We start from the raw sequence: 21,749 nt of genomic DNA, 5'->3' as shown, positions 1-21,749 counted from the left end.
GACCAGGGAGATGGGAGAGGCCTCACCTTTGGGGGGCACCGCGTCCCCTGGCAGTGACCTGCAAGCAGAGCAGGATGAGATGGGACCCAGTGACAGCACAGGCCCAGCCTGTCACCCTCCCTGCCCCAAGCAGGGGGCGCCCTGTGTTCTTTCAACAGTTTATTGAGTGCCTCCTACGTAGCAGGTGCCTAGCAGGTGCCGTGCTAGGTGCTGGCGATACAGCAGGGACAAGACACGGAGAGCTTGCTCTCACGGAGCTTACATTCTAGTCAGAGAGACAGACAAGTCAACAAATAAATAAGGCCTTCTCCAGGTGGGAAGGGTCAAGAAGAACACCAGACGGGGTAGTGGGATCTCACAACCGCAGCCAGGGTTCCTGGGAAGACTTCTCTGGGGAGGAAACCCCTAAGCTGAGGTCTGAGTGGAGCGGGGAGCTCAGTGAGGTACAGGGAGGGGGTTGTGTCTGAGGCAAGGAAAGTGCAGAGGTGGGCACACTTGAGGCCCTGAGGCCCGAAGGCCACGGGTGGTGGGCAGTGGGGATGGAGGGGAGGCTGGGGGCCAAGGCTTGGGCTGCGGTGCTCAGATGTGGGGGGCTGGGGGCGTGTGCAGTGGACACGTGAGACGGGGAGCCCAGGGCTTTGGCCAGCGCAGCGGGGTGTACGGTGACGCCACTTCCCCGGGGGTGGTCAGCTGGGCTTTGGCCAGGTTTGGTTCTCTGCCAGTGACCCGGCCAGGGAGGGGCCGTGGGGAACTGGCAGCTAGCTGGACATTGGACGTGCGTCTGGTGTCTGTGTCTGGCGCCGCAGGCAGGACTTCAGGAGCTACTGGCTTGTAGGTGGGGTTTCGAGCCAGGGGGCCAGAGGAGAGCCGGGACTCACCGGAGCGTGGGTGAGCAGGGGGAGGTGGGGAGAGGGGAAGTGGGGGTTGGGAGGTCAGGCCGGGCAGATGCCCCCAGCAGCTCTGGGTCCAAGATATAAATCTCGTCCTGTGCAATCTCGGTCACGTAGTTGAGGTGTTCCTGTGGGTGGGGAGGTCAGGGGCCGAGAGTCAGGACCCCCCAGGGTAGCCGACGACGGTAGGGGAGCGGATGCAGCAAGGCCAGCAGACCCGGAAAAGCCTCTGCAGGGAGCATGAACACCGGAAGCCAGGGGAGGGGGCCTGGCCAGTCTCCTCCTTGCCTTCCTAGCTCCTTCCTGCAGCTAAGCCTTTACCCAGGTCACCTGGCACCTGTGTCTTCCTGGGTGGTAGCCATGCTCCACAGCCCTTGCACCCACCCAGCCAGTCTCTCCTGGGCATGTCAGTTCCCTTCTCCCGTGAGCAGCGTGCTTCCACCCTGTCCGTGAGTAGGAGCGGGTGTGCAGGCACTACACAGTGTGACAACGGGTAAGCCCATGTGTGGAAGTGTAGGCCGAAGGTATGGGGTCCCCGGGTGGCCTGAACTAGCGGTGGATGGACAATGGCGAGTGCTTACCTGGGCCCGGTCGATCCTGTAGAAGCGGCTGGCAGTGGTGGCTGTGGGGGAGGCAGAAAGCTGTCAGAGGGCACAGGGGGCCTTACCCAGGCCCGGGTACCCTGCTGCCCAACCAGGAGCCCTGTGCGAGAGAGCAGGACACAGCCTAGGACTGCCAGGAGCTGGCCCTTCAGGGCCACTCACCATCTAGGAAGCACCACTTGGGGGACAGTTTCTGGCAGGTGGGGGACTTGGCTCCAGCACCTTCGGGCTCCTGCTGAGAGAAGTCAAGGCCGGGAGTTGGCAGAGAAAAGACCAGAGCAGGCAGGCGCACGCAGGGGAGGCTCCCGGCCCCCTCACCTGCTGGAGCCTCTCGATGTGGGCACGGCAGAGCTCTAGGTCGCTGTCTCCCGGGACCACCACGGTGCCCAGTGGCACGGCTGGAGGACAGAGCAGGCCGTCAGCAGCTGGCCGTGCCCCCCTGGCCTGTCCTCAGGGCACCTAGCAGCTCCTTGCCACCCCCACCCTGCCTGCCACTCACAGGCCTCCTTGAGCTGCTCCTTGTCGTAATGCAGGGCCTCGTAGTCGTGCATGCTGACTCGGCTCACCTGGATCCGCAGCTGCTCAGGCACAGGCTGCTGGCTGAGGCGCAGGCGGTGAGAGAGCACTCGGGAAGGGTCCTCGGCCAGGCACCAGACCGAGGGGCCCTGCCCAGCCTCCCCGAGGCAGAGAGGCTGTTGGCCCTCTTTCCAGCTGGGGAAACCAAGGCTCGAGGGAGGGGCAGAGTCTGGCCTTGGGCCCCAGGGCACGTGGTGGCTGGGAGGGGAACATACTCGCTATGCAGGGGGGCGGCACTCCGCCGCTTGGCCTTCTGCACCATGGTGGCCTGGTTGCGCAGGGCGATGCGGATGCGCGAGGCTGCGAGCTTGCAGGGCTCGCCATCCACCTGCACCGGGATGGCCTTGGACGTAGTGAGCACCACCTCGCGGCACTGCGTCAACCGCTCGCCGTGCCCACCCACCTGCAGTGCTGCCTGTGGGCCGGGAAGGCTCAGGTCAGGAGCCCGGGCAGGGAGTAGTGGAGCTCCCAAGCTCTGTTCCCCCCAAGGAGCTCCCAAGCTCTGTTCCCCCCAAGGATGCTCTGGCCAGGGAACACAGGGACAGTAACCCACACCCCGACAGAGAGCAGAAGGAGGACAAGACCCCAGTTGGGGGGGGGGGGGGATAGTGAGAGCCTGATCAGAGGAGGGAGGGAGGGCAAGACCCCAGGCAGGGAGAGGAGCATGAATTCTCCCATCTTGGCCAGTGAGGGGGAGTTTGGTGATTTCCCACCCCCGACCCAATCCTTCCTTCTGGTCACTGTGGGGACAGAGCCAGAGTCCAGGCAGTTTCCATGCTGGCCCACTCACCAGGGACGTCATGGTAAAGCCAATGACCTCGAGGTAGCCATCATCATGCCGCTGGGGCTCAAAGTCATGGTGCTCCCCAGGGTGGCCCCAGGGCATGGTGCCTGCGCAGTACCTGGAGGGGAAGGCAACACAAGGGCCTTCAGAGGACCATCTCACAGGATGGAGGCCTCCGGGCACACAGAGCCCTCCCCTGCTCACCTGGGGATATTCAGGAAAACAATGCACTGGGGTTTCAGGTCCTGAATCTTGGGGGTCAGGTCAGTTCCGTCACACTGGAGGCAGGAACAGAGGTGAGTGGAGGGTATATACCCGCGCCAAGGCGGCCTCCCTCCCCACTGGGCCCACCCACTCTGCCTGCCAGCTTGGCCCACTTACCACCACTCGGATGTGCTTGGCCAAGTCCTTGGAGCTGCCCATCAGGAAGTCGGAGAAGGCTGTCTGTGGGAGAGAGAGGGCGTCACCATCTGGTGACAGGGACTTTCTCTCACCGTTGCCCGGCAGGGGCCTTGTGGCCTGGCAGACACAGGTGCGCAGGCGGCATGGGCGGTAGACTAGTGGATGTGGAGCGGGGTGGGGGGGCTGTTGCTGGCACACCCCAGACTCACCCCGGCATAGAACATCTTATTCCGAAAGCGGCTGTTGAATTTCTCCGGGTTGGCCTCTGGGTGGCGACAAGAAACAGGGGACAGTCAGTCATTCTGATCCCGCTGGGGCTCTTCTGGGATAGGGCGGGGAGCGAGGGCTGGGCACTGCTGGGGGCAAGTTCTGACCCTCTCGGAGACCCTCCCGTGTCCTTCCCTCCCAAGACTCCCAATGCTTTCTCAGCAAGTAGTTGCCAACCTCGAGACTCATGAAACTCCAGGGTGACGTGGGCATCAAAGCCCAGGCTGAAGTAGTTGTTGAAGACATCCAGGGGCAGCTGCAAAAAGGTCAAGGGCCCAGCGTGAGGGCTGGGCCTCACAGCCACCACCCTGCTCTGGCCTCCTGCAGGCCAGAGGTCACCAGGCTGGCTCAGCCCATTCATTTTTGAAAGCCTTTTCCATGGTTAACAGGATCCACCAGAAAGCTCTTCCGCTAGCCCTCAGCCTGCCTCAGGCTCTGCCCTCAGGCTCCCAGCTCCCTTGGGGGCTCTTCCAAGCACCCCAGATGTAAAACAACCTGGGCCCTGCTGGCACTCTCTTCCCTGGCTTTCCAGCCCCGCCGACACTTCTTCCCGAAGTGCCATATTCTGTAGGCTCTTCCCGAAGTGCCATATTCTGTAGTGAGGACAGGGAACTTTGTTTCATTGCTGCTTAAAATGGTACCTGGCATGCGGTAGATATTCAGTAAATATTTGCCAAGCGGCTGATAACAGCTAGCTTACGGGGGACCATTATTGCCATCATATAGGATAAGCTCAAAGTCAGGAGAAATGAAGAGATTTGTCCAAAGCCCCAAAACCGGCAAGTGGGAAGGAAGGCTTCAGACCAGGGCTCTGGGGGTTGCCCCGTTGCCCCACTGCCCCCCCCCCCACTCCCTCACCCCCTGCCCTGGCGACCTACCCGGTCAGTGGCGCCCTCGTCCCGCTCCTCAGGCCCCGCATCAGGATTGGGCTCAGCACGGAGGTCCCAGCGGTCTAGCTGCACCACATTCCCCTCCTCCACATGCGACAGGATCTTGGACACGGGCTCATCCGTGTAACCCTGGTGAGACAGGCGGGAACTGAGCCTGGGGGGGGGGGGGGGTGGAGGCGAGGGCGAGGAGGGGAGGAGAGGCCTCCCTAGCTGCACAGCCCCTGCTCTAGCCCCCTCCCCGCCGGTGGGCTCTTACCCCACCCCAGTTGAGGGTACGGGCCAAGTCATTGCCAGTGCCCAGGGGCAGGATGGCGACGGGTGGTGGTGGCTTTAGGCGCAGCTGGTCCAGAGTGGAGAGGATCCAGCCAACCTGGAGGGGGCAGAGCAGGAGAGGCTGGGTCAGCTGAGCGGGGCCCAGACTTGGGCCCCGGAGAGGCAGCAGGACTCACCGTGCCATCACCTCCACACGCCAGGATCCGCAGGTTGTGCACTTTGCGGTACATCTCCAGCCTGGAGTCAGAGGACAGGAAGGGCGTCAGGGTCCGTGTGCCCCACTCTCTGTGCACGGCAAGCCCTCGCCACTGACCCTGCAGAGCCCTAGCAAGTACTTACGCCTCCTTGGGCCCGCCCTGGCTCAGGTCAAAGACTTGGCGGGGGTTGAGATACCACAGGAAGGACTGGATGATCTTAGCGCCCTGTGGGGGACAGGGCAGGGGTCAGTTGAGGCCGGTGGACTGAGGTGGGGAGACGTCCACGAGGACCGAAGGATGGGGCTGTGGGAACCAGGCCCAGCAGGGGGCGAGGGGTGGAGAACAACTCCGACTTCCTCAGAATCTCTGGGCAAGAGGGATGGGGCAGGAGCCTGCAATGGACCTGGGAGCAGTAGTTGGGGAGGAGCGGGGAGGGGTGCGGAGCCTGAACCACCCCCTCCTAACCCCCAAGGCTCTCAGCAGAGAGGGCAGGCTGTGAGTACCTGGTTGCCTCCACTCTTGGGGTTCACAAACACCAGCAGGGGCTTCATGAGGGGTGACGGGGTGGGCCTGATGATGAAGGGTCTCCAGCGGCCCTCCTTGGAGATGGAGAGACTATGAGGCTCCAGCCTGTCTTGGCAGACCTCGCTCCTGTTTTCGGCGGTGGCCCCTCCCATAACCACCTCCAGGGCAGACCTCAGGTGGGCCTGGCCACAGTCTCCTACTTTCCTCAAGGGCCCAGAGCCCGGCACTTGGAGGAACAGGCCCCTCTTTCCTGTTCCCCTCCCGCTGTCTGTCGGGCCCCAGGACTAACCTCTGGCCCTTTCTTGCTCGATTTCCTCTTGAAGGATGCTCTCTTTTTCTTCTTGCTTGCCTTGAGGGTATTCTGCAAGGAAAGCCGGGGTGTTGGTGACAAGGAAGGTGGGCTGGGACGGCTGGCAGAGCCCGAGCATGGGGGTGGTATCACAGCCTCGGGCAGGACTCACCTGGGGCCTGCGGGCACGGAGGATCCAGGTGGGCGGGATGACCACAGCAGCGTGGACACCCAGGGAGCACGGCTCCTCTATCTGCTGCAGCATGAAGCAGGACACCTTGCTGTGGTACTAGAGAATAGGGGGCGCAGGTGAGCTGAGGCCTCAGCTGTTTGGGGGGGGGGGACACACCCAGAGCAGCCAGGGAAGGGAGGGGCGAGCACCACTCACCGCTTGCTTGCACCAGGAGCAACTGATGGCCACAATCTCCTTGCTGTGGAAGGTGAACTTCTGCTGGAAGCCCTAGGGTAGGAAGCAGGCAGTGGGTGGTTGGGGCCCCAGGGAAACTGAGCACATTTTTTTTTTTTTCACATTAAAAAAAAAATCTGTAAGATAAGCCCCTGGAGCCGGGCGGCCTGCCACTCTACAAGGTTAACCTGAAGTTACCCACGAGGCGCTGGGTGCACATACCCAATCTGTTGTGAAGGGTCCACAACTGACTCCTGCCAGCTCAGATGCCCTCCTTCCTGAGCCCATACCCCAAGGCCCCCTGGTATATGCTTCGAGGCATCTATCACATTCATTCCCTTGTTCATCCCACAACATTGATCAAGGGCCTGCCGTGTGCCGGACACTGTGCTCGGGACTGAGAATGAACAGAGGAAAGAGACAGGGCCCCAAGACCTTCTAGAACCTATGCTTCCTGAGGGATACAAACCAGAAGCACACAAGGAACAAGTGACCACCACACCGTGCACTGCACTCGGGGAAGACCGCCCACAGTGTGTCTTCAGGCCAGTCTCCTGCAGGAAGGGCAGAGGCCTCACTACCTAGCCCTGAGTACAGCACCCAACAGGTGCTCAACAAATGTCCTCAGTGACCAAACAAGTAAGTCTATGAAATTCTCAGAGGGCTCAACCACGACTTTGAGGCAGTCCAGATACACTGAACCAAAGGTAACTTTCTTCCCTGCTCTCCTGCTCTGTGTAGAGACCTGAGCGTTTGGAGCTGACTGGGCACCTCAGCCAGGGTGGGAGTGAGCCCCAGGACTCTGCACTCAGGAGACAGTGTCAGTGACGGGCAGACCGGATGCTCGGCCTGAGGCTTGGGGGCTGCGGGGTCCAGGCCCAGGGGCAGCAGGCTGGCCAACCAGCCTGGGCAGAGCCTCACCTTCCCACAGTGCCGACACTTGCCATCCTGACGTCGTCTGTGTACCCAGTGGTGCCGCACGAAGGTTGGCTGGGGGAGGAGAGTATCACTGGAGTGAGGAGTGGGAGAGGCACAAGCCTGAAGCATGGCCTGCACCGCTCCATATATTAATGGGAGGCGTGGGGCCGCAGCAAGTTCTCCACAGAAGTGTGTGTGAGGTGAGAGGGCTGGAGAGCGAGGAGGCCCAAGAGGCAGGCATTGTGCCTCACCCGTTCTGCAGGCAAGGCCAGGCCTTCCCCCACTGAGACCCTCTCAGAGCCTCAGCCCTGCACGTCCCTGAGCCCCAGAGCGGCTGGGTCCCCTGGTGGCACTCTACAGACACCGTGGAGAAGCCCACTCGGGAAACTCAATGCCTCCTTACCCATAACTACCCTAGGCACTTACCTCACGGATGTTCCTGGAGCCTGATTCACGGAAGGATGGTTTACAGCGGAAATTTATCTGTGAAACATTGCAATGACCACCCAACTGTTAGAACCTCCTTTCAGGCAGTCAGGCATCTATCCACCTTCTCTAAGAAAGTGTCATTCGGAGTCATCTTCACAAGGTAGTGATAGCCCCAAAGCCTCCTGGGAACCATCAGAATATGAGACACCTCTTCTCAGAAGCCCTCCTGTTTCCCCGCCTCCTCTCCACTATCCAGAAGGGCTCTTCCTTCTTGTGTTAGTATCCTGGGATGGGGGACACTGGGAGTTTTGCGTCCACCTCCCTGCCTCTTCCCATACTTCCCCTTGCCCTCCAGTGCTCCCAACCTAGGCACGGGAAGGCACCCTGATCCTTGCTTGCAGACTCGCGCGGGCTGATCCCTGGAGACCATGAGCTCATTTGTGGAAACTGGTCCGATTTCCACCTTGGGCTCTATAATGCCTGGGGCTACGTTTGTTTCTCTTTTCCCAACTGTCTTTGCTCCAGCCTTAGCTGGAGCACCCAAGTTGCCAAGGGAAGCCTCACTCTCTGAGTTAAGGGCTGGGGCAAGTGGCCCACGTTACCCTTGCTCACGCTGGTCCTAGTCTTACAGGCTTTCCCATGTGCTGATGGGTTTCTGCTGCCTGGGGAGCCCTCCCACCCTCTGCCTGGACCTGCCTACCCAGGGTTCCCCCAACTTCCCTCTAGAAGCACAGGGCCCAGACGTGGCACCAGCTGTAGACACACTGTGGACATGGTCCTTAGGGAAAGGTCTCTAGAGCAGCAGCATATAGGGGACAGAGCCAAGCTTCGGCAAGACAATGGCCCCTTCTAAATGCTAACTTAGGTGCGGATAAAATGGTGTTTTGGCCGTCACTTATTTATTCATCCCACCGAATAACAGTCAGTGAGCACCACTCTGTGCCAGGATTGTTCTGGGCAGTGGGGACAGGGGAGCTTATGGGGGGAGACAGGATTCAAAGGCAGACATTTCAGCCCCAAGGTCTTTGGCTCTTCACCACACAATGCTTGTAACGTGAATATGCGTGCAGAGATACACACGTGCGTGTACTAAAATGACTTCAGCACTCAATAGGGAGGAGCAGGAAAGGCTAAGGACCCATACTCACCTTCTCTAGCTGCTCGATGCAGGGGGTGTGCACCACGATCTTGCAGGCTGCACACTTTCTCCGGGACACTGACTTCTGCTACAGAAAACAAAGAGAGGGCCCTGAGGCACCAGGTAACTCCCTCCAGGATGCTGCCCCAGGCAGAAAGAGAAATCCTTACATCTGCCCCAGCACAGCCGGGAATTCTGTGTTCACTGGGAATTCCCAGTCCTGGCGTCAGAAAGAACACAGCCCCCATTCCCTCTGCCATCCTCAGGCAGCCCACAGCAGGGGTGTCAAGTGAGAGTCTTCCCATCTTCCCTTGTCAGGCCTGCAGGTCTGTCCATAGGCTTCTAGACTCGCTCCACCAGCAGGGGGCAGCATGCCACCCAGAGCTCACTCACCAGCATCTTAGCTACACAGTACTGCTCCCCAACATAGCAGAAGTCCCCCGACACGTTGGTCTCGAACCAGATGTGTTCCCCATACGTCGCGGATTCCTAGACCATGAGATGAGCATGCTCAGAGCAACCTGCTACCCAGCACGTCAGTCCCTGCCCTGCCAACTCACCTCTCCCCCAAGATAAACCAGCCACCACAATCTACTTTGCTCCATCCTGTTTCCCCACTGTCCCCATTTTTCTTTTTTTTGAAGATTTAAAAAAATTTTAAGTAATCTCTACACCCAACGTGGGGTTTGAACTTACAATCCCTAAGATCAAGAGCTGCAAGCTCTACCAACTGAGCCAGCCAGGGGCTCCTCCCACTCTCCCCGCTCTTGAGGGCTTGGCTCAAACCGGGCTACCCCAGGAGGTCTGCCCTGACCCCAAAGGCCCATGGGCTCCTCCCGCAGCAGCCCCCCAAGCCCAGCAGGGGCTGGTACCCACCTGTCCCTCCCTCCCAGCACCCTGCCACTCACACTCCAGTCCACAGTGCTCCGGATCTGCCGCTCTGGCTCACTGCACAGGGCCCCAGGAGTGGGAGGAGGGGGTGCCAGGTGCTGGAGGCCCGACTTGGTGATGGCTTTCCTACAGAAAAGGAGATCGCTGAGGCCAGCTGAGCACCTGGTAACTCTACTTCCTTCCCCTCGTGTTACCTGCGATCTCTGCCCTCACCGTGACCTCAACCCCTGGCCAAGGCAGGGACTACAACACCCGTGCCATAGCAGCCTAGGAACCTAAGCAGTTCCCAGCAGGAGACTCAGCCCTCCTCATTGCCCTTGGAGGGTGCACTGGCCTCCAGGCACTATCCAGAGCTATTCCCAAGAAGGGAGCCCTCAGGCCAGGTAGAGCCTCGAGGTCCCTCCTCCAGGCCAGCCTCCTCGGGGTCTGCACACCTGCCCTGCCGGCCGCAGCTATACCTACGCAAGCAGGGCACTCCAGGTCTGGGGTCCCGCCGACTTGCGCCGTAGGGCTACCTGTCGCCTGCGGGACAGCGGGCGCACGCGGGCAGGCAGCAGAGCGCCAGCTGCGGTGCCTGAGGCTCTTCGGCCCCCAAGGCCGGGGTGTGGGCCTGGGGCCCGCTGCTGGCTGAGGCGTCGATAGTAACCGTGCAGGCCCCAGAGGGCACAGTCATACACCACGTCAGCAGGGAGCAGGTGGGAGGAGGCTCGGCGCCGCCGGCGCAGACAGCCAGGCACAGGCAGGAGGGTGCCCCGGTGCAAGGAGGGGCCCAGTCTCCTGGCGCCCAGCTGGGTGGCACTCAATGCCGCAACTGTCACGTCCTCCTCCCGAGACGCCTCCTCCTCATTCATGCCTATGAGCCCAGCCAACAGCAAGGGTGTGCTGAGAAGCTGCGCCCCAACAGTGGCAGGCTGTGCGGTGGGCACCTCATTCACGACGAAGCGGGGGTTGCAGGCAGGAGGTGCGGTGCTGGAGCGCCGGCGGCTGGCACCCCGGGCCCCCACCCCGCAGCTCAGGAGGCAGCCCTGGAGCTGTGCACTGGAGCGGCGCCGCTGTGCCAGCAAGGAGGAGGCCTGTCCAGCAGGGGAGCGGCGCCGGGCCTTGCCTGTGGGCAGCCCCACGCTGCTGGGCCGCCGCTGCCCCTCCCCGGGGCCTGGCTCCTTCCTCTGGAAGCGTCTCCTAAAGAAGGTCTCCATGCCAGGGGCAGGTGGAGGGCTGTTGGGCAGAGACCGGGAGCATCAGGAGCTGGGCCAGGCTCTGGCCCATCCTACGCTCTGGAGCCCAGTCATGGCCTCTACCCTTTGAACAGAGAAGGGACACAGGGAGGAAGAAGGAGGGGTCCACGGCCTCTGACCTCCATAAATAGGTCGTGTGAGGGTACCACGGAATCCTCAGGGGAGCCCACAGGCACCACTGTTGGAAGCACTACCGCTCTCCCCAGTTATACCCTCTGCTGCCCCAAGAGTAACGAGTACAAGGGGCTTCCAGCCACCCATGTGGCTCCCCTGTCCAGGCACCATAAACCACAAAGCCCTCGCCTTTGACTCCCTTGCCTGAAGCTGATGGAAAAGAAAAAAAGGAAACTGGAAGCCCACCGTCCTGGGTTCCAGTGTACAGTTGGCTTCTACAGACTGAGGGGCCAAGGAGAAGCCTTTTTCCCCGCCCTCTCATTGGGCCTTTTTTTAGCTACCAACTGAGAGCAGGTTAGGTTTAGGTGTCCCCTCCTGGGACATGGCACAAAGTAAGCTATGGTAATAAAAGGAGGCTCTCTGAAAGGAAATTCAGTCCAGATAAGACCCCTAGACTCAGCCCCAAACCGTGGGGTCAGGCAGAGATTGGGCACCAGACAAGGGGAAGATCTGACTTAGGGATCAAAGGGCTCTGGTGACCAATGCCCTCAGACTGGGGGAGTTATACAGGGAGAGAGCCACCCCAGTCCTCAACCATGGGGACTCTACATGGGAAGCTATGAGAGGCCTGAGCCAAGAGGAAAGCCTTCAGGTGTGTTCTGGGTGTGCATCTCTATCTCTGAGGGGCTAAAAGCAGGCCCTTTCCTGATGTTAGACTGCTCCGTCTCACCTTTCTGGAGATGCCGAGGACGGATCTCCCATGTGTGCAAGTACCAGGTGACGGGTGAGGTCTGAAAACCCTTCCAGCCCTGCTGCCAAGGGAGCCTGTGAACTGCACTGTGTCCTGGGGACCAATGCTAGAAGCTCCAACTCTATACCCAGAGTTCCCTCCTGTGGGGGACTGTCCTTACTCAAACCACCCTCCCTTGACCCGTTCTTAGCCTCCTTCGCCAGCTCATCTACTCCTGGCTGTCCCTTCTTACAGGCTGCTGGGATTACTGTACCGTCACTTCTTCCAAACAGTGGGGGAAGGGCAGGAAGCCAGGTATACTTGGGGCAGGGGTAGGGAGGATGCCTCCAGAATGCCCAGGGCCTGTATCCCACCACCAAGTGATCTCTTGGGCCCTGGCAGCCACAGAGAGGTCCAAGTCACAGCCATGGGACATCTGCCTGGGGCCAGCAAGAGACATACGGCCACCTGCTAGGGGCCTAGAGGAAGTCAGGCATGGTGGGTGGGAGCCTTAGACAAACGGTGGTGGATGCAGGGCTTGAGGACCCAGGCCCACAGCTATGTGCCGACTGCCTGTTTCTCCCATCACCCACTCAACCACTCTTTAATCTGCTACTACCCTGTGAGTCCAGGCAAGCAATGCCAGGCTGAAGCCCTGGATGGGTACAGAGGTATTTAGGGAGAGGCACATAGGGCCAAGGTGTCTGAGCTCCTGTGACCAGGGAACAACGGAGGCAGTATGCCTGGGGAACCAGTGTTCGAGACTGCCTGGCTCTTCTTGGTCTCTGCCTGTTACAGTCCCTCCTCCGACAGGGAGAAGGGCAAGAGTTAAGCTCTGAGGGCAAGTGAAAGGGCGTGGGCAGAGAGCTCTTGGCTAGCTACAAAAATCACTATCGCCAGAGCTTACATTTACGGAGTGCCCTCCATGGGCCAGGCACTCTGCTAAGCCCTTTATAAACACACGTTATCATTTTATAAACCAGAGCACCATGAAAAAATAGGCCCTGCATCATGCCATGTTCCTGACGGGAAGCTGGGACACAAGGAGGTAAGCTGCCTGAAGTCCACAGCTAGCCAATGGGGAGCCGATGACGGAACCCAAGTCTGCGTGAAGGCAAAGTTTGTACTCTAGAAGCTCAGCGGAGAGTAGGATCTTTCTTTTTGGGCAATGGGGCTGAGACTCAGGTGGGCCGGGGCAGGAAGGGGAGCCTTGATAAGAGCAACAATGGCCGCTGAACTGCTTGAACACCTACAATGGACAAGGCCCTAAGCAAGTACTTTCATTTATCATCTCACTTGATCCCCACCACAAGTCTGTGAGGCACGCAGGATCAGTGGCTCCACTACAGAGACGAGGCTTGAACAGGTGCAGTACATGCCCCACGTCACAAGGCCGCTCGGTGGCAGGACTGGGACCTGAACCCAGGCCTGCCTGACTCTGGTCTGCTCTGTACCCAGGAAAAGAAGCCTGAAGGCCCAGCTGCCCACTGCTGCCTGGGCACTGGCTTGCCAGCACTCCCCCAGGGTGTCAGCTTTCCCCGCCCGTCTGGTCAGGCTGCCCTGTGACAGCTGCCCAGCCTGGAGGAGATTAGTCACCCGGACACACACCGCCTGATGCTAGTGTCACCCAGAAAACAAAAGGCCACAGTAAGTAGGGGGGAGGTGCTGCAGGCACTCTGTGAGCGGCGATGAGGTCTGGGGCAGTGGCCAGGGCCCAGACCCACACTGATGAGTGGGGCCAGGAGGCAGGGGCCGCCTCACAACAGGGTGGCAGCTTACGGGTGCTTCCATAGGGCTCCAGCCCACATGCTGCCGGGGAGCCCCAAGTCCAACCGTCCAGGAGTCTCATCAGCTGCCTGGCGGTACAGTCACTTTGAGTGGGGAGCAAAGCAGGCTAGCCAGGCCACTGTCGTGCGACCATGTACAAAGCCGTCCCCACATGGGCCTGTCATCTTGTTTGTCCAAGGAGACTACGAGACTGGCTGAGCTGATATTTTATGACAAGTTGTCCTGCACAGCACCCATGCCTCTATGTTCCCAATGCCTCCTCCCCCGAGGCCCCATGCTTCCTGCTCCTCTGGTCTCCATAGAAACCTCTGTCCTCTGGTCAGCAATAGCCTGATTCCAGACTTCCTATCTCTGCTGAGGCTTCTCCTGGGTCCTCTGAGAAGCCCCACTTGGCCTCAGGCGTGTCCCAGCCTTTCCCCGCAGCACAGCTCTAAGCAGCAGTGTCTTCTCGATTCGTGCTCTGCCATCTATCTTCAGCATACCACACACTACATGTAAAGGTCACTGGAGGAGACCCCGCAGGGTTCTGACACCAATAGCACAGCAAAATGGCTGCCTCTGAGCCTTCTGCGGGGAACCCGAGGGAAGCTTGTCACACCCAAAGGGAACAGGATGGGAAAGGATTCAAGGGTTCCAGCTGGCTGTTGAGAGCCTGGGGAAGACAAAGGATGCTATAGGAGGGACACACATCCGGCCATGTGCCTTTGATGAACAGCAGCGAGTGTGGCTACGGGCAGCTGCCAGTGGGTGAGCGGGTGTCAACGACCCAGCTTCGTTGGCTACCGGCTCGAGAGAACCAGACTCCCAGCCGCCCAGCCTAGACTATCTCCCTCCCTATGTTAGTTTCAAGTGGAAAAGCCCTAGGGCTTTGGAATCCTCCCATTGCTTTCCCGGTTGGATCAACTGACCTTTCTGATCCTCAACTTTCTCATCGGCAAAATGGGGTGATACTACCCAGTTGAGAAGGTTGGCATAAGGGAGGTTCTGATGAGATGATGGTATAAAGTACTTGATGATACCTGGCAGAGGGTAGGGGCATGGCAGAGCCTACACCCACAGCAGACACAAGGGTGTGTGGATCGTGCCTGGGGTTTTTGTCTCTACCTGTGGTGGGAGTGGGAACCTAGAAAGGGAAGCAGGAGTCCCTGGGGTAGCCACCACCCACCACATGAAGAACAGAGTCTGGCAGCGAGAGCCACCTGGGTATCTGCTCATACAGTAAGAAATGCCCTCTGCCCCTCATAGCAGGCCTGGCCCCCAGAGGTGCCTGCACAGGACACCCCATGGGATCTGGCCAGGGTTCTCATCCCCCCTTGTGAGCAGGGCCCCATGTGCCCATCTCCTCAGGGAGGCTGGGAATGGTGCATAGTGGCCCCAGAGTGAGGGTCTGGAGAGGCCTCCCCAGGGGCTACTGGTCAGAAGCCACCTCTGGGTGCTCTGCTCCCACAGCCCGAAGGTCAGAGGGAAGGAGGTGGAGACAGTGTGGAGGCAGGCCTGTGGGGGGGGGAGGGTGCTGGTGAGACAGGGTCCAGGCTCTCCCGAGGTCTTTACTTGCTAAGAGAAGCCTGCCCCAAACAAAACAAAACAAACGCGCAGCAGGGAGCAGGTGAGCCAGGGTTGCATAGGAAAGGCGGCCGCAGGCCAGTAATGTTGACCTCAACAGGGTCTGGCTGGGGCAGGAGCCTAGCCTACCCCTTCCCTTCCCTTTTCCATCAGCTTCAGAGCCTCATCCAGGAATAGTGGTGCCTGGGCCCACCATGATCCGTTCCTCCCCAGACCCACCCAGACAGATACAGGAAGGAGGAAGCAGAAGGCAAGGAAGGGTTGGGGGGTAGTCCCCTTTGACCTGATCTGGAAGGCAGGGTGGCGGGCAGGAGGTGGGCGAACGGGTGGGGCCTGGGGTCCCTGTGGGCAGGTAGCCCCGGTTCTGCCTCCAGCTCCAGGCTGCCGGCCTCTGGCGGAGCAAGTCCTAGTTTGGAGAGTGAGCGGAGCCGCTGTGGCTGCTCCCCTGCCCCCTCCCCCTCGCCACCCTCCTCCCCCCAGCCTGAGACAGCCGTTATGAAAATAACCCGATTGGTAACCAACTGCACTTCCTCTCCCAGCGGCAGCTCCAGGCCCTGCAGCAAGCAGGCGGCCGGTGGGCGGGCGGGCACACGCGCACCAGTCCTGCCTCCTGGCTTCTCTTCCCAAAGTCCCCAGAGCCAGCCTGAGCAATAGCCCAGTAGCCTCCCCTCCACCTGGCACCCGGTAGAGCCACTCGGCCCCTGCCTTGGCTCCCAGAGAAGGTCTGGGGAGGTAGAAGTGGGGGGTGGATCGCACCCTTTCTGGCCATCGAATGTCCTCTCCTACCCACTGGACAGGTGTTCTGGGGTTGGGGGAAAGCGTCTGAGACAGCTAAGCACTGGCTCCCATCAAAGTAACCACAAAAACAAATATCTGTTGAGTCTTTCACAACTTACAAAGCACTTTTTCACAAGCATTATCACACGGAAGGCTTATAATTCTCCTGCACGGGTGGCATTACCGTCCCAGCTAAACCACAAGCAGCTGAGGCTCATGGAGGCTTGTGACTGCCGGAGCCCAGAAGTGGCTGAGCTGGGACTATCCAGCCTGGGTCTCCCCACCCTGCCAAGAGAGGTCTGTCAGAGCTGCCCTGGCTTGTGTCCCGGAGAGGTCAGCTCATGTCACACCCATCCTGTCCAGAATGCCACCCCCTTCCTCCAGCTTACACTCCTGGCTCTCCAGGGTCAAGTGTGGTAGCTCTCAAACTCCCAGGGCCCCTTTACACTCTTAAAAATTACTGAAGATCCCAAAAGGTTTTGTTTACGGGGGTCAGAACTAGTAATATTTACCATATTACAAATTAAAACTGAGAGATTTAAAAAATATTAACTCATCTAAAAACAATAAACTCATTTATGTTAACATACAGACATACTTTTATTTTTTAAAAAAGCTGTATTTCCAAAAAAATAAAAAATAAAAATAAATAAATAAAAATAAAAAAGCTGTATTTCCTAAAAAAAAAAAAAATTAGGTAGAAGAGTAGCATTGTTTTAATTTTTGCAAATCTCTTTAATTTCTGGTTTAATAGAAGACAGCTGGATTCTCCTATCTGCCTCTGCAGTCAATCTGTTGTGATATGTTGTTTTGGTTGAGTATGTGAAGAAAATTCTGCCTCACATTGACATGTAGTTAGAAGAAGAGTATTTTAATAGCCTTTTCAGGCAATTATGGATGTTCTTCTTTGCTACTTCATCAAAATGTGACAAGTGGTAGTTTCTTAAAGGTTAGTGGCTATATGGAATCTGAAACCATATTAATGAACTTTTCACTCATCTATCTTGCATTGTGAATTTTGTAATATCAAGCATTGGAAAATATATTTTACTGAGTTATGCAGATCTTCCAAACTTGACACATTTCCCTATACAAAATCAAGAAGTCATACTTGCTAACGTCGCTATTGGTCTCACCAGAAAAGTCTTCCAGTCCTGGGAAGCTGTCAGGCTCTAGACAATGCATATGAGGTTTTCAAAATTCTAATTCTTGCCTTTCAAAGGCTCAAATTTTATCATCAGCAACAAATACTGATACTGGTTTTGAAGTGACAAGCTCACTTCATTCATTTTTGAGAAAATGTCTGCCAAATACCCAACTCTGAAGAGTTTTGTCTGCCAGGTGTTCTTTCGAGTTAAAATGGTGTTCCTTAAAAAAAGTAACTAGTACAGCTTGCAACCCAGCAGCAAGACTGCTTTTCTTTCTTTCTTTTTTTTTTTTTTTAAGAGTTAATTTATTTATTCATGAGAGACACAGAGAGAGAAAGAGAGGCAGAGACACAGGCAGAGAGAGAAGCAGGCTCCATGCAGGGAGCCCAACGTGGGACTCGATCCTGGGTCTCCAAGATCACGCCCCAGGCTGGAGGCGGCGCTAAACCGCTGAGCCACCAGGGCTGCCCAAGACTGCTTTTCAAGACAACCATCACAGTCTGCAAAACTGCCTTGACTTAGATTTCACATTTCTTCATACAGAATATTTAAAAAGATGTATACTCGAGGGTCTGGGCTTTATAAAATTAATACATTTTACTGCATTTTGTTGTGGTGAGTGTGAAGAATACCACGGCTTCTAGTTCGTGTTGGAGCCGCTGCCTTGGTTTGTGTCAGAGGGCCAGCTGCTCCACACCACCATTGCCTCTGCACGGTCACTACAAACACTACTAACACGGTGAAAAGGGCGTGAACCAGGGCGGCTCTGAAAGTATTATTATGCCAATAGTTCTGACCACACTAATTCTCTGAAAGGGTCTAGGGCACCTCCAGGACCACTTTGGGAACCACTAGCTCAGAATGAATTCCAAAACCTCCAGCCTGGCAAATGTGGCTTCTGCAGTGTGGCACTAACACAGCCTCCTCAGCCCAGACACAAACCCCTGAGCTCTAACCAAGCCATCCTATTCTCTGTGCCCCAATGTGGCCTTGCCCAAGACCACTACTGTGTCCCTGCACACAGCATCCCTTCTGCCCGGAATACTGGCTGCTTCCCAGCTCGTATCAAAACCCCACCTGCTCACAGCTGCCCCAACCAAGAATTCACCATTCTCACTAGTAACCTCACATCACTCATTTGGTCACATCACTCATTTTGGTTTCTCTGCCGCTGGACCCCTGGAAGTCCAAATTCTTTCAAATGCACATATCTTGTTCCTCCCATCCACCCACCCACCAGGCCACAATCTCCCGGGGACCAGGGGCCAGGTCCAGTATATCTGGGCATGCCCAGCACAGTGCCTGGCAGTGAGTCCAGTGTTTACCACCGATCAGCTCAGAAGGAAGGAAAAGGGAATTCCGTGGGGGAGGGGCGAGGGCCATAAGGGAAGAGATGGGCTTCCTCCACCTCAGGCACCGCACCCAAGGACTGACCACAGGGCCCAGGCCGGCCCAGGCCACTTTTCTTTGTCAGGCACAAGGGGATGGCAACAGCCTTTGTTTTAGCAGCTACCTTCTTCTCCTCTCCTCTCTAGAGCCCAAAGAGTGATGAGGGAGCCCCCTTTCAGGGCTAGGTGCCATGGTCCACTCCATGCTTCCATGGCTTTCCTTATGAAACCTGGACAGGAGGACTTGGCAACATGAGGGTGGTGGGCAAGGAGGGAGAGGAAGGGCAGCTCAGGGGCTTGGGGGGTCGGCCCAGGCCCCCGCTCTGAGCTCCTTGCTGAAGCATCCCCAGTCTTCCAGCTCGTCTCAGGGTGAGGCTCCTGCAAAGCCCTGGAGAAACGTCTGTGGAATGACTGACTGACTCATTCCTCTAGAGCCTCCTCTCCAAGCCATCCTCCCACCAGCACCACACATCATCCCAGGGTGCCCACTGACCCCCGAGTAGCCTTCCACTGTCAGCTGAGCAAAACGCAAAGCCCTGCGCCTGGACTCAACTGGCCTCTCGGCCTCCTGTGCCATCTCTTCTGTACTTCTTTACATTTTGACAGATGACACAGCCTGTGCCAGGCACTGTTCTAATAAGCATTTTACAAATTTCAACTCATGAAACTTTGTAAAAATTATTAGTATTATTACCCCCATTTTAGAGGTAAGGAAACTGAGGGACAAAGAGATGAAATAACTTGCCTGTGGTCATCCAGCTGGTAGATGGCAGAGCTGGGATTTGAACCCAGGAGTCTGCTCTAGGTCTATGCTTGAAACCCCTCCCTCTCTACTTCCGGGTTCTCTCTGTGCTTGTGCTTTTGGCACTGGGCAGTCTGTCCGGAATACCATTCCCCTCTTCTGCTCAGTGACCTCTCATCTTTTTGCTCTTGTCTTCTCGGAGCTGGCTCAGACACTGGCTCTGCTGGAAAGTTCCTCCCAGCCCCCTCTCCCGGGGGGTTAGCTGCTCCCACGCTCAGGCCTTCTCTCTTGGTTATTCTTGGCCACCAGCGCTAGTTTGGTATCCCCTACCAGACTGTGAGCCCCCGGGACCACGAAGTGCCCGTAATTGCATCCCCAGGGTTTAGAAGTGTGGGACGTGGAAGAAAGAGTGAATGGAGGAAAAAGTGAATGGTCCAGGTTCAGCTGCCTGATTAAGCTGAGAGCAAAGAGCTTCAGGCACACCGACCCAGGGGCTGGCTGGTTCCTGAGGCCGTCTGGCCAGCACTAGGAGGACAAGTTCCTGGTGAGGGCTGAGCTCTGGTGGCTCAGAGGCACATGCTGAAACCGATCCCTGACGGAGCTGCCCATATGTCTCCGAGTCTCCCACACCCCTGCTGGCCCCCGGAACAGTCTTCCCTCGTGGCCGGTCCTCTCATTGCCTTCTCCTGTATTTGCAGCAGGCTCCCATTCCCCATCTGCCCAGAGCAGCATGCCCCCTCATCCCTCATTCAAAATTTAACTCCCTCTCTGAGCTTTCTATCTGTGCTGCTCCCTCCTCCATCCCCTAGAAGAGCTTCTCAGAATCAGCTGTCAACCCCCCCCCCCCAAATGCCACCGCCACCGCCCTGCTTCCACGCACCACACACAGGGCCTTTTCCTGCCTTTGAGTCTGTGCCTAAAACGTCTCCAAGAAATTGCCGGAGACAGAGAGCTTTGTCGAGGACTTAGACTCAAAGGTCCAGAGCGGTTCAGCTACAGGGCCTCAAGTCAGGTTTCTTACCCTGTCTGAGCCTCAATTTCCTTATCTAATACATGAGGGTAACACCCACCCTGTCTTCCTCATGGGAGCCTAGAAGTTTGTTCATGGTAACCGACTCTTCAGTTGAGCAGAACTTTAAAGGAAATAACTCCAGAGACCTAAAAATGAGGACAACTGCTCTAGAGCAGTGCTTGGCAACAACTAAGTGGAAGATACACCACCCTGTAACCAAGCACACAAGGAGCCTTGTACTGGAACAGTCTCTGAAGGGCTGCTTCCCATGGCAAACATACCACCGACAACCTAAATGACCATCAACAGGGTACTGCACAAATAAGCTGCCATACAGTTATAGAAAGGATTAGTATAGAGCACCCAAAATGGAACACCAGGGCTCATGCCTCTAGCTGGTTAAATCTCCAAAATGATATGGAGAAAAAAACCCGAACTCAGAATATGTATGGTACACCATTTAGTCAAGTGCAAAACCATACAAAACAATACTATATGCTGTTACGGATGGACACCTATGTAGGAAATGTTTTTAAAAGGCATGAGAATACAAACACCAAAAAAAAAAAAAAAAAAAAAAAAAAACAGGATTGTGGTTTCCTCTGGGGAGGGAGACACAGGGCCTCTACCTCTATCTAAGATAAAGATGGCATGATGGTTAAGATTTGACCGAACTAAGTGGCGAGTGTTACAGGATTCTGTTAGCTTTTCTAACTGTAAAATATTTTGTGCTTTTTAAAAGATTTATAAGATAATTTTTAAGAACCACCCCCCCTCCCACCCCCAAGAGGGAGAACAGCTCCCTGGGGTTGCTCTGGGTCTTCCACAGATGGATTCAGCAGTGGCAGGGAAGCCGAACTGTGTTCTTTACACTGTCTCATAGTAGGAACTCCATGTCTGTGGGGCCGGAAGGTCTCCCCCCAAAGGATGCCTTCCAGAGGAGGGTGAGCGGGTGGCAGGTTGTGTCAGTGGGGTGTCTGTGTGGGCTGGGGAGCAGGAACCAGCTTGCTCCCTTTCACAACCGCCCCCGCCTTAGTAAAATGTCAGCAAGCTGGGGAAGGGGGGGCGGAGAGCCAGGCAAGCTGTTAACCCGCGAGATGCTGATGCTGGGGCGTGGGTGGTGCAGGCCCAGGCTCCCAGACAGCTATTTTGGCATGTGCTGTGATCGGGCTCAGCCCTGGCAGGGGAGAGGCCTCTACGTGGGAGCTCTGGACTGGCACTCTGCCAGAAGCAGGGGGAGGAGGTCTCTGAAAGGGAGGGAGAGGGCTCTGGGGCTCTTTCTTGCTCGTGAGGTGCTGAGTACAAATGAGGCCCAGTGCACCGTGCTGTCCTCCAATCACCTCTCCCCAGGCCACAGGCCACAGGCCACCCATGACCTCAGGGTGATATCAAGGGTTCCTCTGAACACGTCTCTTGAGTCTTCTGCAACCCACACTTTGAAAGCAAGATAAAAGATCACAGACTTGACCCTCCACGCCACACCCAGCCAGGGAGCACATGACAACCTGCTCACAGCCCATTCTCCCTCAAACTCTCCTCGTCCCAGTCCCAAGGGTTCCCCCAGCCCAGCCTTGCTGCCCCTGAAGCTGGGATTCTGGTGCCAATTCTCCCTTGAGGTCAAGGAACAGAACATCTCCCAGGTCCCACTCCACTTGCATACAAGACAAAAGTCTCTTCAAGTCACAGAACACTCAAACCTGTTTTAGGCACTACCAGTTTGGGGCTAGGGAACAAGAGAAAAGGATGCTAGGAAGTGGAGCAGCCTGTGTCGTGAA

General features: G+C 57.1%; 1 protein-coding gene across 13 annotated transcripts in view; it reads right to left on the bottom strand.

Moving 5' to 3' along the window:
- Positions 1–21,749, bottom strand: part of DGKZ (diacylglycerol kinase zeta) — a 41,154-nt gene that overhangs the window by 2,325 nt on the left and 17,080 nt on the right. For 3 of the 13 annotated variants that reach the window (XM_077863044.1, XM_077863042.1, XM_077863046.1), the window contains exons 2-26: positions 9,495–9,603; positions 8,980–9,075; positions 8,597–8,674; positions 7,446–7,502; positions 7,023–7,091; positions 6,084–6,155; positions 5,868–5,984; positions 5,696–5,767; positions 5,385–5,480; positions 5,024–5,106; positions 4,861–4,921; positions 4,668–4,781; positions 4,400–4,540; positions 3,699–3,777; positions 3,464–3,519; positions 3,234–3,296; positions 3,057–3,130; positions 2,859–2,970; positions 2,284–2,483; positions 1,992–2,092; positions 1,811–1,890; positions 1,655–1,727; positions 1,472–1,512; positions 879–1,018; positions 27–58 (exon numbers count right to left, since the gene is read on the bottom strand). In XM_077863044.1, the coding sequence (XP_077719170.1) occupies positions 27–58; positions 879–1,018; positions 1,472–1,512; positions 1,655–1,727; positions 1,811–1,890; positions 1,992–2,092; positions 2,284–2,483; positions 2,859–2,970; positions 3,057–3,130; positions 3,234–3,296; positions 3,464–3,519; positions 3,699–3,777; positions 4,400–4,540; positions 4,668–4,781; positions 4,861–4,921; positions 5,024–5,106; positions 5,385–5,480; positions 5,696–5,767; positions 5,868–5,984; positions 6,084–6,155; positions 7,023–7,091; positions 7,446–7,502; positions 8,597–8,674; positions 8,980–9,075; positions 9,495–9,603 (2,216 nt within the window). Of the gene's footprint in view, positions 1–26; positions 59–878; positions 1,019–1,471; positions 1,513–1,654; positions 1,728–1,810; positions 1,891–1,991; positions 2,093–2,283; positions 2,484–2,858; positions 2,971–3,056; positions 3,131–3,233; positions 3,297–3,463; positions 3,520–3,698; positions 3,778–4,399; positions 4,541–4,667; positions 4,782–4,860; positions 4,922–5,023; positions 5,107–5,384; positions 5,481–5,695; positions 5,768–5,867; positions 5,985–6,083; positions 6,156–7,022; positions 7,092–7,445; positions 7,503–8,596; positions 8,675–8,979; positions 9,076–9,494; positions 9,604–9,939; positions 10,693–13,335; positions 13,380–15,190; positions 15,328–21,749 lie in introns of those variants that run through there. The other 10 variants (XM_077863045.1, XM_077863048.1, XM_077863043.1 and 7 more) reach the window with 8 other exon arrangements.

The sequence above is a fragment of the Canis aureus genome, chromosome 21, assembly GCF_053574225.1.
Source record: "Canis aureus isolate CA01 chromosome 21, VMU_Caureus_v.1.0, whole genome shotgun sequence".
In the NCBI taxonomy this organism is placed as follows: Eukaryota; Metazoa; Chordata; class Mammalia; order Carnivora; family Canidae; genus Canis; species Canis aureus.
The sequence above is the reverse complement of the archived record's forward strand: the minus strand, read 5'-3'. Positions and strand labels throughout refer to the sequence as shown.